The sequence below is a fragment of the Chlamydotis macqueenii genome, chromosome 1 (genome assembly GCF_036417535.1).
Source record: "Chlamydotis macqueenii isolate bChlMac1 chromosome 1, bChlMac1.mat, whole genome shotgun sequence".
NCBI lineage: Eukaryota > Metazoa > Chordata > Aves > Otidiformes > Otididae > Chlamydotis > Chlamydotis macqueenii.
The window spans coordinates 83,166,549-83,179,364 of NC_141556.1; the positions used below are offsets into that span (position 1 = coordinate 83,166,549).

The 12,816-nt window shown below is 51.0% G+C and overlaps 1 protein-coding gene across 2 annotated transcripts in view; it reads left to right on the forward strand.

The window, feature by feature from the left end:
* The first annotated feature begins 5,330 nt into the window (after positions 1-5,330).
* Positions 5,331-12,816, forward strand: part of CCND2 (cyclin D2) — a 37,646-nt gene continuing 30,160 nt past the window's right edge. The window contains exons 1-4 of one of the 2 annotated variants that reach the window (XM_086758428.1): positions 5,331-5,500; positions 5,992-6,212; positions 7,799-8,014; positions 10,638-10,797. In XM_086758428.1, coding sequence (XP_086614554.1) covers positions 6,018-6,212; positions 7,799-8,014; positions 10,638-10,797 — 571 coding nt within the window. In that variant the 5' untranslated portion in view covers positions 5,331-5,500; positions 5,992-6,017. Of the gene's footprint in view, positions 5,501-5,829; positions 6,213-7,798; positions 8,015-10,637; positions 10,798-12,816 lie in introns of those variants that run through there. The other variant, XM_086758417.1, reaches the window with a different exon arrangement.

A 12,816-nucleotide genomic window follows, 5' to 3' on the forward strand; every position in this document is an offset into this window, starting at 1 on the left:
ATGTTTCAGAAAACTATTCAGCATGGGAACCTGTGTCAGGATAATTCCTTTCCTGCAAATAAACAGAATCATTACACTTAGCGTTAAAATACAGCTGCTCCTGGGAATAAATATCGTCATTATTTAGCAGCTCAGAGCAATGTTAAGACAACCAAGGCATGCAGCATCCCTTCCCAACTCCCCATAAAAGGAGCAATTTGCTCTTGATGGTCTTCCTCACCCCTTCCTTGTTTGCATAGACCTGGGCATGCTACACATGTATTGAATGTAAAATCTTTGCCTCGGTATAGACAGAAAGAAAATAAAATGGAATTGAAGCTCCACGTTTGTTTTGGTAAGAGCAAAACCACATGTATTGGATCAAGACCGAGAGATCACAGAGAAAAGTCAGACCATTACTTTTGAAGGAAGGTGTGTCACAACATGATGCTTCAAAAATTGGAGATCAATTGAAGGTTTGGGGACAGAAAGTTTTTTATTAACCTCTCCTAACAGTCTGGAAAGAAAAAATATTGCACATTTAATGTTAAAGTCATCTTTGAACTAAGGACTGATACAAACATCCCAGAGAGCAGGGAAATCAAGCATAATGCAAGAAGTTAATAGCAAAGTCAATTTTAAGCAGAAAAGCAAGCAGAGGAAGCTTCATAAGCAGAGGGGGAAAAAAAGGATTCTGTCACCTTCAGATCCTATCATAGTATCGATGATGAAAGAGATATCAATGGTTCCTACCTGTAATTTGTCGGAACTGTTTTTCCGAATATCTGCTCCAAAGGCCAATTTTTCCCCCCACATCACTTAGCAAAATAAGAATGACAGCATTTATGTACAGTTCTGCATACCAGGGGCCCGATCCTGTAAAAAATGTCAGGAGCTCTCCCTTTCAATTCATTTCCTGGCGTGAGGGAGGCGCCTGTTATGTGTTCCTGCTCCCTGCAAAGGAACAGCAGCCTTATCACCTGGCTCACCAAGGAGAGGATCGAGTCAGCAGCACTCACTGCAAAGTACGTGGCACCCCTGTGAGATAAGGCTGTTGCACCAGGGGAGTTAAGGAACACAAAAATTTCCCTGTCTCCTGTATAGCGAGAAAAATCCCAATCCTAGACTTTCATCTCCAGACAAAATTTCTCATTGGTTTCAACTCCTTTGCTGCAGGTAAAAAACTGCAAGATCTCACCCTAATTCTGCACATGTCTGTGTTAACCACAGGTTACAGGTTCTATATAGATTCACAGATCCAATAATCCAAATTTTAAGGCCAGAATGCATCATGGGGATTATGTATCTGCTTTTTTTTTAGCGTAACATTGGTCAGAGAACCCCATACAGTAAGTCCTTCAACTCTGCGACTGTGATTTGTGGTAGAATATACTTTTTAGGCTTTAACCCCACCTAACCTTAAAGACACAGCCCTAAATGAAATATCAACGGATTAATTAAACTTGCAGTTGAAAAGTTCACTTTATTGTTAGCCTAAATGTACTGCTACCACCTCTACCATCCCAAGTGTCCCTGAATTTCTCTCAATTTCTCTAGCTTATGTTCATATTAAACCTGGGAATGTCTTTGGGCTAACTGTGATGAAGTTATGAAGTCTTCTAGCCTAAAACACGAGTCCCAGGTACACGATCATTCTTGTAGCTCTTTTTTGAATCCCTTCCCATCTCGCCTAATAAAGAAGTCTATGAGTGGATTTGTGCTCTCCTTGCACACAGTTTCTAACTACTGCTCTGAAGAAGTTTAATCTAAGGAATGAGAAAGGATAAAGAATATACTTTGCATAAAACAGAAAGGAGTAAATAATTAAAAATATGTTAAGTAATCACACAGAATTAATTAGTTACTGCTGTAACTGTTGTGCCTGCATAAAATCACTCTCTAAAGCAAGTATAGTTTTATTACAGGATATATTTCACCTGCTCAGTAATTACGTTGTTTAAAGTGGCTGTTAATGATAAAGCTGCCATTACACAGGTATTTAGAGTCTATAATTGCCTGTACAAATAAAATTTGTATCCTTGAAAATATACAGGCAAAAAGCAGCAGTTCATGTGCTATCCAAATCCTTTTCTAGTCTTTAATCAGAAACCAGGGGAAATAAAAGATAATTCTTATCGTGTTGTTCCTGTTGAATGCACAGCATGAAAGTATGGAATTTACCTTTGAACAGCTAAAAATCAGATATTAAAAAAAAAGAAAACACCAAGATAGACTGCTTCCAGGGACGGAAGTTGGAATAATTTTATTTCAGATCTGTTACACATTTTATTATTCACAGTGTTTGTTTGCTTTCAGGGCTTTCCTCAGCTTGGACAGGGGAAACACATTCATCTGATTCTTTTTTGGTTTCCAGTCGGTTTCACTTTCAGATTCTCATGTTTCACACTCCTGTCTTCAGGTTTCAAGCGCTGCAAGGGAATACTTATTTCATTTAAACAAACAAAAAACCTGCGGCCGCCGGGCGCACACACAACACGTCTCTTGGCTCTGCGGTTCAAACGCAAAGCTTGATCCCCTACCGTCCCCTGAAGCATCTTCAAGATGGTTCTCTGGGATTTGCAAAGGAAAGAAATTAAACAAATAGGAGTAATGACGAATTAAGGATCTATTTTGAAAAAAAAAAAAAACAACACCAAAACCAAGAGTCACCGCTTTTGCAGCGTTCTTGGACTAACACCAATAAAATACCATTACATATTACCGATTTCATGAGAACTGCGTGTCGGACTGATGAGGAGGAGCCGTGACACCAGGCTTGATGACCTGAAGAAGAGGTGGCTCCAAAGGCACAAGTGGTGACCGCCGCATTGCCCCCCGGCGGCTGCAGTGGGGCTGGGGGAAGCAGGATGATAGCCTGGGGGGCCCGGGGGCGGGGAGGGCAGGGGGCGCGGCTGTCCTGGGAGCGCGGATCCCCCGCGTCCGCGGAGGCGGCTCCGCGGGAGCACCCGGCACTGCCACTCGGAGCCGCCGGGGGAAAAACCATACACCGGCGATGCCTGATTTAATAATTTATGCTTTTAAAGGAGCGAAGCGGCTCAGCAAAAGAAGGGGAGCGAGTGCGAAAAGTTTTTGTTTTTTTTTTTTTTCTTTTTTTTTTTCCGGCGGGAGGGTGGTATTTAACATATGGCACTCGGTAATCTCTACACGGAGGCTGTTAAAACATCTGCTGCCTCCAAATGCGTGCAGCAGCGCCCGTGGGCAGGGGGACGAGGCGCAGGGGCGGCTCGGGCGCGGTGGCTTCCGCGGCCGCGGGGCCCCCGACGGCCTCTCCGACTGCCTTGCCCACCGGTGGAAACGGGTACCGCCTGTATAAAAGCCGTCGCACAGGGGAAAACTGTTGTGTGGTTTGCGTTTTTTTTTTTTTTTTGGCTTTTGGTTGTTTATTTGTTGGTTATTTTGGTTTGTTGTTTTTTTTCCACGATGTCGCTGCAGATCGACGGCACCTCCGCGTGCAGAGCTGGCATCCTTCCATTTATTGATTTAGGGTGTTTGTGTTTGTCTTTTTTTTTTCCCTAACGGGATCCCCCCCCCCACCCCGCAGCCCGTCCGCCAACAAGGTGGCGAGGAGGCAGCATCCGGCCCGCAGGGTCCTTGGTTGCTCTCCAGCGGCCGCCCCATTGCGGGACGCGGGGTGTCCCCCGCATCCTTCTCCCCCTAGGCCCCGCGGTTCCCGGCCGCCGGCAGCCGCCCCGTGCCCCAGACATCACCCCACTTCGGAAAGTCGGTGCCGGACAATTAGGACACCTCGTCTCCACCCGCCCCCTCCCCTCCGAAAACCCACATAAATCACAATCACGGCATTGTCGGGCTACAAAGCCAGACGGGAGCGCTTATGAATTTAAGTTTGGAGAAGGAAAACGTGCGCTGACACAACACGTTCCCTGTTCACAGGAGTAGCCAGGAAGGGGAAATGAATGGTGGAAGTTAAAGAGCCTTTCATTGCGGAGCACGCCGGGCCGCAGTGGCTCCCCGCTCGCCGCCCTCGACGTGCGGCGGGGACTGCCCCCTCCTCGCTCCCTTCATTCGCCCCCCCAAAAAGGCGAGCCGTGCCGGCCAAAGCTCAGTCCAAATGCGCCTACGGCGGGCTCGGCCCCGGTAAGCTCCCGCCTCGGGGGGGAGTGAGGGGGTGCAAGGGGCCACACACGGTGCCCGGACGGCACCGCCGCTTCCTTTTGGCTGTCACCGGGAGCTGCTTGCTTCGTCGACGGGACCGGACGAGAGGGGGATGTGGAACGGATTTTGCGGGGAAATGCAATGAGTGGGAAGGCTCGGCTGTCCCGGCCCGGCTCCGTGCTACCGGCGGATGAGGCAGGGGGAGAAGGGAGTCCTGCTGCATTTTTGGTGGCCAAGTAGCCATTTTCTTCGACGGGCGAGTTAGGTGAGGGGCCGCCCCCGCCGGTTTTTGCAAGGGGGCCCTTGCCACTCTACTCCGAAGAGATGCAAACCCAGAGCAAAGCCGGTCGCGTCCCTCCCATCCCGTTTTCATGCAGAGGAGCGAGAGCCGGCGAGGGAGGGGGCGCGTTTGCCCACCAACGGGCAACGACAGCCGGTCGCCTGCCTTCGCCGACGCCGGCGGGGCCCGTGCTGCTTCCGGGACCAACGGTGCAGCCAGGTGACGGGGGTCTCCGCCTCGCCCCCTTCCCTCTCTCGGGCTGCTTTCGATGCCGGGCAGCATGCGTCCTTAAAATATAATCTGCCCGGTAACAATCAGCGCGCAGCGGCGAGAGCCCCAGAGCTATTGGCTATGCAAATAGAGGGAGGGGAAGCGGCGCCCCAAACTCCCCACTCACAGTTTTAAGGCGGTATTTCTTCTCCCCACCCCACGCCGAGTCCACTTTCGGGGGGTCGGCAGAGGGGAAAGGGGTGAGGACGGCTGCTGCGGGGAGCAGGGTCCTGGCATGGCCCGGGGTGGCGACGCCGTCGCTCCACCTCCCCACGGCCTTGGCAGCTCATCCCCGGGCAGCGCCTTCCCCCTCGGGAGCCTCCGCTCTATCCGTAAGCAGGCAGCGGCACAGACTTTGCAAAAGTTGAGACATTTTGCAGGCGGGGAGCGGCTGCGACGCCGGCGAAGTGCGAGGAGGGTGGAAGTCACCCGGTGCGGGACATAACTTCTCTCCCCCCACTCACCCCCCGCCCGCCAACCTCCCTCCCTCCCTCGTTCCCTCCCCCGCTGCGTTTCCTAGAAAGTTATATCAGTGTGGCCATGCAGAGCTAAAACGGTTTGCCTGCTAGAAACACGTACGTGTGCCGGAGGAAGTCGCGTGGTGATTATTGTTAAGATTTCACCCCCGAAAACGCCGCCGAACCCCCCCCCCCCCCCCCCAAGGAGCTTTGTGGTCGTCTGTTTGGGGTTTGCTGTTAGGTTGCAGTTAGCGGGGAGCTCGGTCCCCCTCCGGCTGCAGATTAAGGGGGTACCATGGCGGGGGAAGGGGAGGAGACAGGACGTGGATGTGACACCCCGCCGAGCCAGGAGATTTCATCTTTCACCCCCATCCTCTCGGTGGGTACCGAGGGGGAGCCCTGCGTTTCTTGCGATAACGGGGGAGGGAAATAGATTCAGACGGGCTCCCGCAGAAGGAAAGTGTGGAGCGGATTTCATTTGGTCGCTGGAAAGAAGAAAAAAAGAAGCTGTCACTTGTGTATGTGTGTCCCTATACGAGGGCCTCCTGGTTCCTTGTTAGCTTATAGCGAGGGAAAAAAAAAAAAACCAAAACCAACAACCCGCGTTTGATGTTACGTCTGACCAGCTGCTGTTCTCCATAATAACAAGAGAGAGAGAACTGCCTGCCCTGGCGAGTTGCGTCACTTTGCTTCAACTTTAGGCTCGAAATCAAGAGAGAGGGAGAGACGAGTTTCAAGGGAGGCAGGAGCGAGCTGGAAAGCCCTGCCGCCTTCCTCCCACCCACCTACCCCTCCTTCTTTACCCCTCTCCTTTCCCCACCCCCTTTCCCCCCTCTGAAAAAAAAAAAAAAAACCACACTTTTCCATCAGAGAAAGAGGGAGATCTCTTTGGAGACATGGAGCTGCTGTGCTGCGAGGTGGATCCCATGAGGAGAGCTCAGCCTGATCCAAACTTGCTCTACGATGACCGCGTTTTGCACAACTTACTAACCATTGAGGAGAGGTATCTGCCCCAGTGCTCCTACTTCAAGTGCGTCCAGAAGGACATCCAGCCGTTCATGAGGAGGATGGTGGCCACTTGGATGCTGGAGGTTTGTATCCCGGCGGCTTCCCGGGGCCCTAGGAGCGGTGCCGGCCGGGGATTTGGAGGGCGGGGGGGGGGGAGGGGTGGCGCCGCCGGTTTCGGGGTCCCCGCCGCGGGCTGCGTCTCAGCCTCGCCCCGGCCCCGCTCCCCTTGCAGCCTCCGGTCGCGGTGGGTTTTTTTTTTTTTTGTCGTGGTTCCCCCCCCCCACGCTTTCTGCTCCCCTTCCTGGTGCGGTGCGGTGGGGGAAGGGGCGCAGGGGGCATCGGCTGCCGGCGGTGGAAATGGCCCCAGCCCTGGGGGGGGGGCTGCCGCGAAGCGGGGTGCAGGAGGGGAGGAAACGAGGAGGGGGGGAGTTGGAAAAGTCATTTGCAATTAAAAAAAAAGCAAAGAAAAGCCGCCTCCGGCTGCGCGCGGCCGGGAGCGCTGGAGGTTGAGGCTTTTCTTGGAAAAGGGAGCTGCGCCCGGGGCAGGGCGAGGGACGGGGGGGTACCCGGTGCCCCCCGCGTTTTGCCCAGCGAGGATTTCGTGCCCACGTATGCAGTGGCGAGGACGTGCCTTTTTTTCGCCATGTTGCGTTGCATGCAACTCTGCTTGGAGGCGCCGAGCCCGGCTTCCACCCCCCTCCCCTTTCCCAAGAAGGGGTTCGGAAATGCACCCCGCCGCTGTCCCCCGGGTCCCTCCGTTCTGGTCGGGGGCTGCCAAGGAGCCCGGGCCGGCGGCGACCCCCATCTTCCCCTCCCGATCCTTCAGTCGGGGCGGCAGCGGGCCCGGATCCCCGCCGACTCGCCTGCCTTGCCCCGGCCCCACCACCCATCATTTGCCCCTTCGTATCTCCTTTGGGGGTGACCTTTCCGCGACCAACCCCCCTGGCCTAGAAAGATCAGAGTCCCCGCTTGGTTTTCATGTGCGATTTGTGCTTTTTCTCCCCGTCTCCGATTTTTGGTAAATTTTTGAAATTATTTTTTCTTCCGCTCGCTCCCGCTAAAAGGATCCAGGCTGCTCGGGCTCTCCCCACCCCACTTCGCCCTCGCTGTGTCTCCCGTCCTTCCCCCCCCACGCGGGATCGGGGGCGCAGGGCTGGGGGACACCCCCCGGGGGAATTTTTGCAATTGTCGGAAACGATAGGGGACCGTCCCGGGATGCCACCAGCACCGAAACCGGGACCCCCGGGGAAGTTTTGATATTTTTATCGATTTTTTGAAAATATGACGAAATAAAAAAAAAAAAAAAGGAAAAAAAAATGGGTCGCAAGGAAAAAAAAAAAGTCAGAGGCTGCTCGCTTGCTGCTGGATGGGGCTTTTCGGCTCTCCCACACAGTGTCTTGAATTCATTTCTTACTGAATGAACTAAAGGAATGTGAAAGCCGATTGACAGCCTTCCCAGCCTCTCCGGAGATCTCCCCCTCCCCCAAAATTTACCTCCCCGGGAAACAAAAATAGCAGGAGCCATAGCGGGGAGGCAGTGGTCTGTTTCGTGGGGGGTCACTAATTTATTATTTTTTTTTCCCCTCCTTGTCTCTTTCTCCCTTCCTCTCCCCCCTCGACCCCGAACCCCGTCACTTTGTCCTTCCCTCCCCACGCTCCGCACTTGCAGGTCTGTGAAGAGCAGAAGTGCGAAGAAGAAGTTTTCCCCCTGGCCATGAATTACTTGGACCGATTCTTAGCCGTGGTGCCCACTCGAAAGTGCCATCTGCAGCTGCTGGGGGCTGTGTGCATGTTCCTGGCCTCCAAGCTGAAAGAGACAATCCCCCTCACAGCCGAGAAGCTGTGCATATACACGGACAATTCCATCAGACCCCAGGAGCTGCTGGTAAGCAGCCCCCTCGCCGTCGGCCCTGGCGCTGGCTGCCTTCGCCCTCCTTCCCCACGGCACCCACCCCCCACCCCGGCCTTTTTGAAAAATCACGCTTTTCACCTTTTTTTTTTTTTTTTTTTAAATGCATTGGGTGAATTGTCAGAAAGTGCTAAAAGAGAGGGGCCGACCCGACACCGCGGGCGGGTGATGCTGGGGCAGGAGGGGACGCACGCACACAGAGACAGACACAGACACGCGGGACTTTCCTGGCTCCAGCTCCCCCCGAAGCCGCCCTGCCGTGCAGACCTGTTCCCCGCCTCCTTCACGGGCTCGGCGGGACCCCGCGGGGGCCGTGCCGTGTCCCCCACGCGCGTGTTCCCCTCGCCCGTGGGTGCGGGTGTCCCCGCGGGGGGGAGACCTCGCCGGGAGGGAGGCGCCGGGCGCACGTGCGCGGGGCGGGCGGCGCGGGGCGGCGGCGCCACCTGGCGGCAGACACGCGGCGGCGGGCGTGACTTCACCCCCTGGCGCGGCGGGGGCGGGGGGAGCCCCTTTGCCGGCGGGGTGGGGAGGGTGGGGGGGCTCCCGGGCTGCTGTGGGTGCCGGGCGGTGCCGCAGAGCAGCGTGGGTTCGCCGCCTTGGTGGAGGCCGTCGGGGGGGCGTTCGGTGGCGGCTGGAAAAGGTCAGGTGCCAGCGGGTACATGGCTGGGCCTGGCAGTTGGGAGGCTGCGGCCCGTGGCTTTTCGGGAGTGCGGTTCCGCCCCCGCGTAGGTTATCACCAAGGCAGGTGAAAATTCAGCTCTGTTAGATGTCGCTGCCAGCAGAAGGCCGTGTCTGGTACATCGGATGGTGGCACTTCTGCTACATCTGATTCGGACATAGTGGAAGCAGAAACCAGAAGAATCAAAGTTATTTAACGGAATAATAATAATACTTGCAAAGCAGTTTGTGGTATACAGCGTAGTATTTCAGCCTGTCACTGAGGTGTACGCTCGCTAGATAGCTTTCTTCTCACAGATCCTGTTGAACGTCCGTCGCCAGCCGAATCCCAGGATTCTACTGGTGACTCACTGGGTGAAGGCAGTGGGATTCCCCCCCCGGGGAGGGGCTGGGAGCTCACGCTTCTGCAGGGTAATGAGCGTTGCGCTGCTGACCCTGCGGTGGCTGTCACAGACGGGAGGTGTCCCAGTGGTGGTACGGACTGTGAGGGGAAGCGCCATGGCCCCCGCGCGTGAAGACGTGGAACGATGTGCGTGCCTTTTTTGTGCCACGTGGATTTAAGCATGTGTTTTAGGTGCTTCCCTATATTCAGTTTTCTAGATTAAGTGCTCTTTTATATCAAAACCTATCATCTTAGTAGTGTTGGGAAGTTCGGTCCTTAGTTAATGTAATTGCCGTTATGTTCAAACATTTTACGGGTTTTCTTGAGAAAGGAAAAAAAACCCGTCTAGTTTCTGGGGCCTGTTACGTATGTGAACGTGAGCTTTTCAAGCTATGGAGGGCTCGTGTCATAATCTAGTAGGAATGTCTGCAGGAAAGTAACTTGCTGTTGAAGTGGGCATCAATTCAGAAAAACGACTGCAGAAATGGAGTTGTGGGGTCCATGTTTATCGTTTCTCAGCAACGCTGGTTGATGTCTCCTTGGCTGCGAAATTAAAGGACTTTTTTTCAACTTATGAGCTCTGCAAGCTTAGCTGGGGCTCCCCGCCACACTGGGCTCCATCAGGCTCACGCATCATCAGGACTCAAGAATCAGTGCACGGAATTTAGTTAATAGCCAATAGTTGATGCATGAGACAGAAACCAGTCCAAGGCCTGAGCTTTGTTCTCTCAGCAGGGCACTGTAAGGTATTAAAAATTTATTTCAAACGTTGAAGCGTGCAGGTCTAGCCATGCTTGAATTCCATGGCCAGATCTATTGATGAGGTACCACTTCTACATGTAGTCACATCGCAGGGAATGAGTGGTAGTTACGTGGGTGCCCAAGCTTTCCTTTGATTTCACTGGGAGTTTTGGCATGCAGAGAATGTGGGAATGGATCCTGCATGATTTATTGGCAGATAGTTTACACAGGCTACTTCTTGGCTGCATTACGTGCATTTCCTTTCTGCAAAGCCTGTCTTGGAGTAGTTTAAGCACCATCAGATTTGTCTGCAGGAGCTTTTGCATGTAGTTTTGGGAGAGAATACCATCATGTTAACTTCCCCAGTTTTGAAAAAAATAATGTTTGTCTAGGTTATTTTTGTGCATGGTTATCCCTAGGGCTTTAAATGGCTATAAAATAAGGACTATAGCCATTTAAAAGAAGTTACTAGGAAAGGACCACAGTGACCTTGCCAATATCTAATTGCAGGCTAAACTTTCTGGGTGGGCATTCAGCACTGGATACAAAAAAAGTAAAATCTTGGTAGGAGCTGCCAGGTCTCATTATTTTCAGTAGAGCTTGACGTTTCCAGTGTTTAAAAAAAAATAAAATAAAGTCAACAACTTCAAAGCAGTAGGGGCGTACAGAAAAAAATGTTTTAGCAAAACCAATTTAACAGTGACATAATTACAATCAGAGAAATAAGCGAAGCAGGGTTTTTTTCAAGCTTGCTTATGGCTTTTCTTCTCTCTTCCTCATCCCTGTCCACCTCTGCAGGAATGGGAGCTGGTGGTGCTGGGGAAGTTGAAGTGGAACCTCGCAGCCGTCACCCCACACGATTTCATTGAACACATCCTAAGGAAGCTGCCTCTACCTAAAGACAAGTTGCTTTTGATCCGGAAGCATGCACAAACGTTCATTGCCCTTTGTGCGACAGGTAAGGCCAGGGTGCTTCGTGTGCGCCTGCTGCTTGCCATGTGGTTGCAAGGGCAGATTAATCACTGGTGGTGCAGAGGTTTTTCATCCCCTCCATCCTTGCGTGATGTGGGAAGAGCAACTCAAGCCAGTGGGACTCTTTGTGAAGGGCATCGTGATTCAGGCTCCGAAACTGCGTATAAACAGAATCCTTGCAATTGGGAGCTGTAGTGCAGTTGCAGTCCTCCTTGTCCTAATACGTGTGGTGCTTTTGCGGTGAAGTCAGTAAGACTGGATTAGACCATATGATTTTCTTCTCTGCCTGTTCACTATTTTTTTTTAAAGTGCCACAGATTGTAAGGACAGATGTGGGACAGCCAAAATACTGGAAGCTGTTATGGCACATGAGCCCAAAATGCATCGGGCTAATATATTAAATTAATGTGCTTGTAAACTTTTCATTAACTGGATGCTATCCAGATAATAGGTAGAAATTGTATTTTAACGTGTATGTGGTGCTACCACACTACTGAAGCATAGGGAGCGATGACTTTAAAAGTAATTATTTTTTTTTTCTGAACATTTGGATCCTTTCTCTAACTTCACTCCAAGAAAGCAGTGAAACTAGTCTGTTTCGTAAGGAACCATTACACTCCCCTTTTGTTGTATGTTTGGTTGAATATGTTTTGTGAAGATTTAGATGAGAATAATAGCTTCTGTGGAAGAGAGGCTTTTAATTTATACCTGTTTGCAAAACACTGTTTTTTGTTTGTTTTAGTTTTTTCCCCGGCGACTTTTAGAAAATAAATGTACTTTAATTTTCATCCAAAGGATGAACAGTTAGACAACTTTTTAGAAGCTAGACCTGGAACAGATAAACAGCATGTAGTGTTTTCCAGGGTCGTTATCAAGTAGTAGATGGCTCAATGTTTTTATTCACTACGGTTCGACATACCTTTGTGATAGGAACTGTTCTGCCTGTATGTTTGCAGAGGGAAAAAGAAGATGGCGTGCAGCTCTTGAGTATGAAAGTCTACTGTGATGCCTGCTTCTTGATATTTTAGATGTAGTGATTACAATGTAGGCTACTTTCTGCTACTTCAGTTGATCGATTTTAGAGGATCTTATATGTGCTGTGTTAGGGTAATTTGCTTTTTGGTATTACCAAGATGCTCAAGCTTTTCCTTCTTTTCCCACTGCTGCGTGATCCATTTCAAGCAAAAGACCACAGGACTCAGTAGAAATATTGCTCAAAGCCTGCTGGATCACTCTTGGTAATTCATGAGATGTTTCTGGACTAATTAGCTTTTTACTTGGGGTTTAACCTGTTCTGTCAGATCTGCTCTCTTTCTTTGCCTTCTCCCCTCACTTGAGGATCATTCACACTGCCCTTTTTCTTCTCATAGAGATGGTCTTTCCCATGGACATTTCTCGGGATCCTCATAAAACCATTGGCCACAAACCTCCAGCATACCTGGATGCTGTCTTTCAAACCAGACCATCTTTTGTTGCTTTCACCTCCTACAGTAGTGTTTTGTTTTCTTTTCTCCAAGAGGGTTTTTTCTTGAGTGATGTAGATTTCATTATGATTTAACTTCTTGAATTCTGGTCTGTAATCCCTTCCCTTTGAAGTTGTCCATATAACCAAACCATTGTGGGACTGTGGGCCATGAAGGCTTCTTTCCACGCTTTCTCGATGAATTCTTTGACGGTTAGCCCTTAGCCCAATCATGCACTTCTTTCATGTGTTTCCCCTGTGTGATCTGCTTCTCATGTCGTATGTCTCAAATCCATGAACCAAAGTCCTTTACGTAGAGTTTAAGGAGGCAACAAGTCACTACTTCTTTTCTTGCAAGTGCAGCCATAATTGACTGGGTACAGAGCTTCCCAAATGACAGGGCACCACGTTGCTGGCTGTAGATTTTCCTTTCTTCTCACCCCATTTTCCACAGACCACTGGTGGCCTTTAGTTTTCAGGAGGACCCACAGCTTCTTGCAGTGTCAAAAGCAGAGATCTCACCGAAGCCTTCATTCCCAAGTT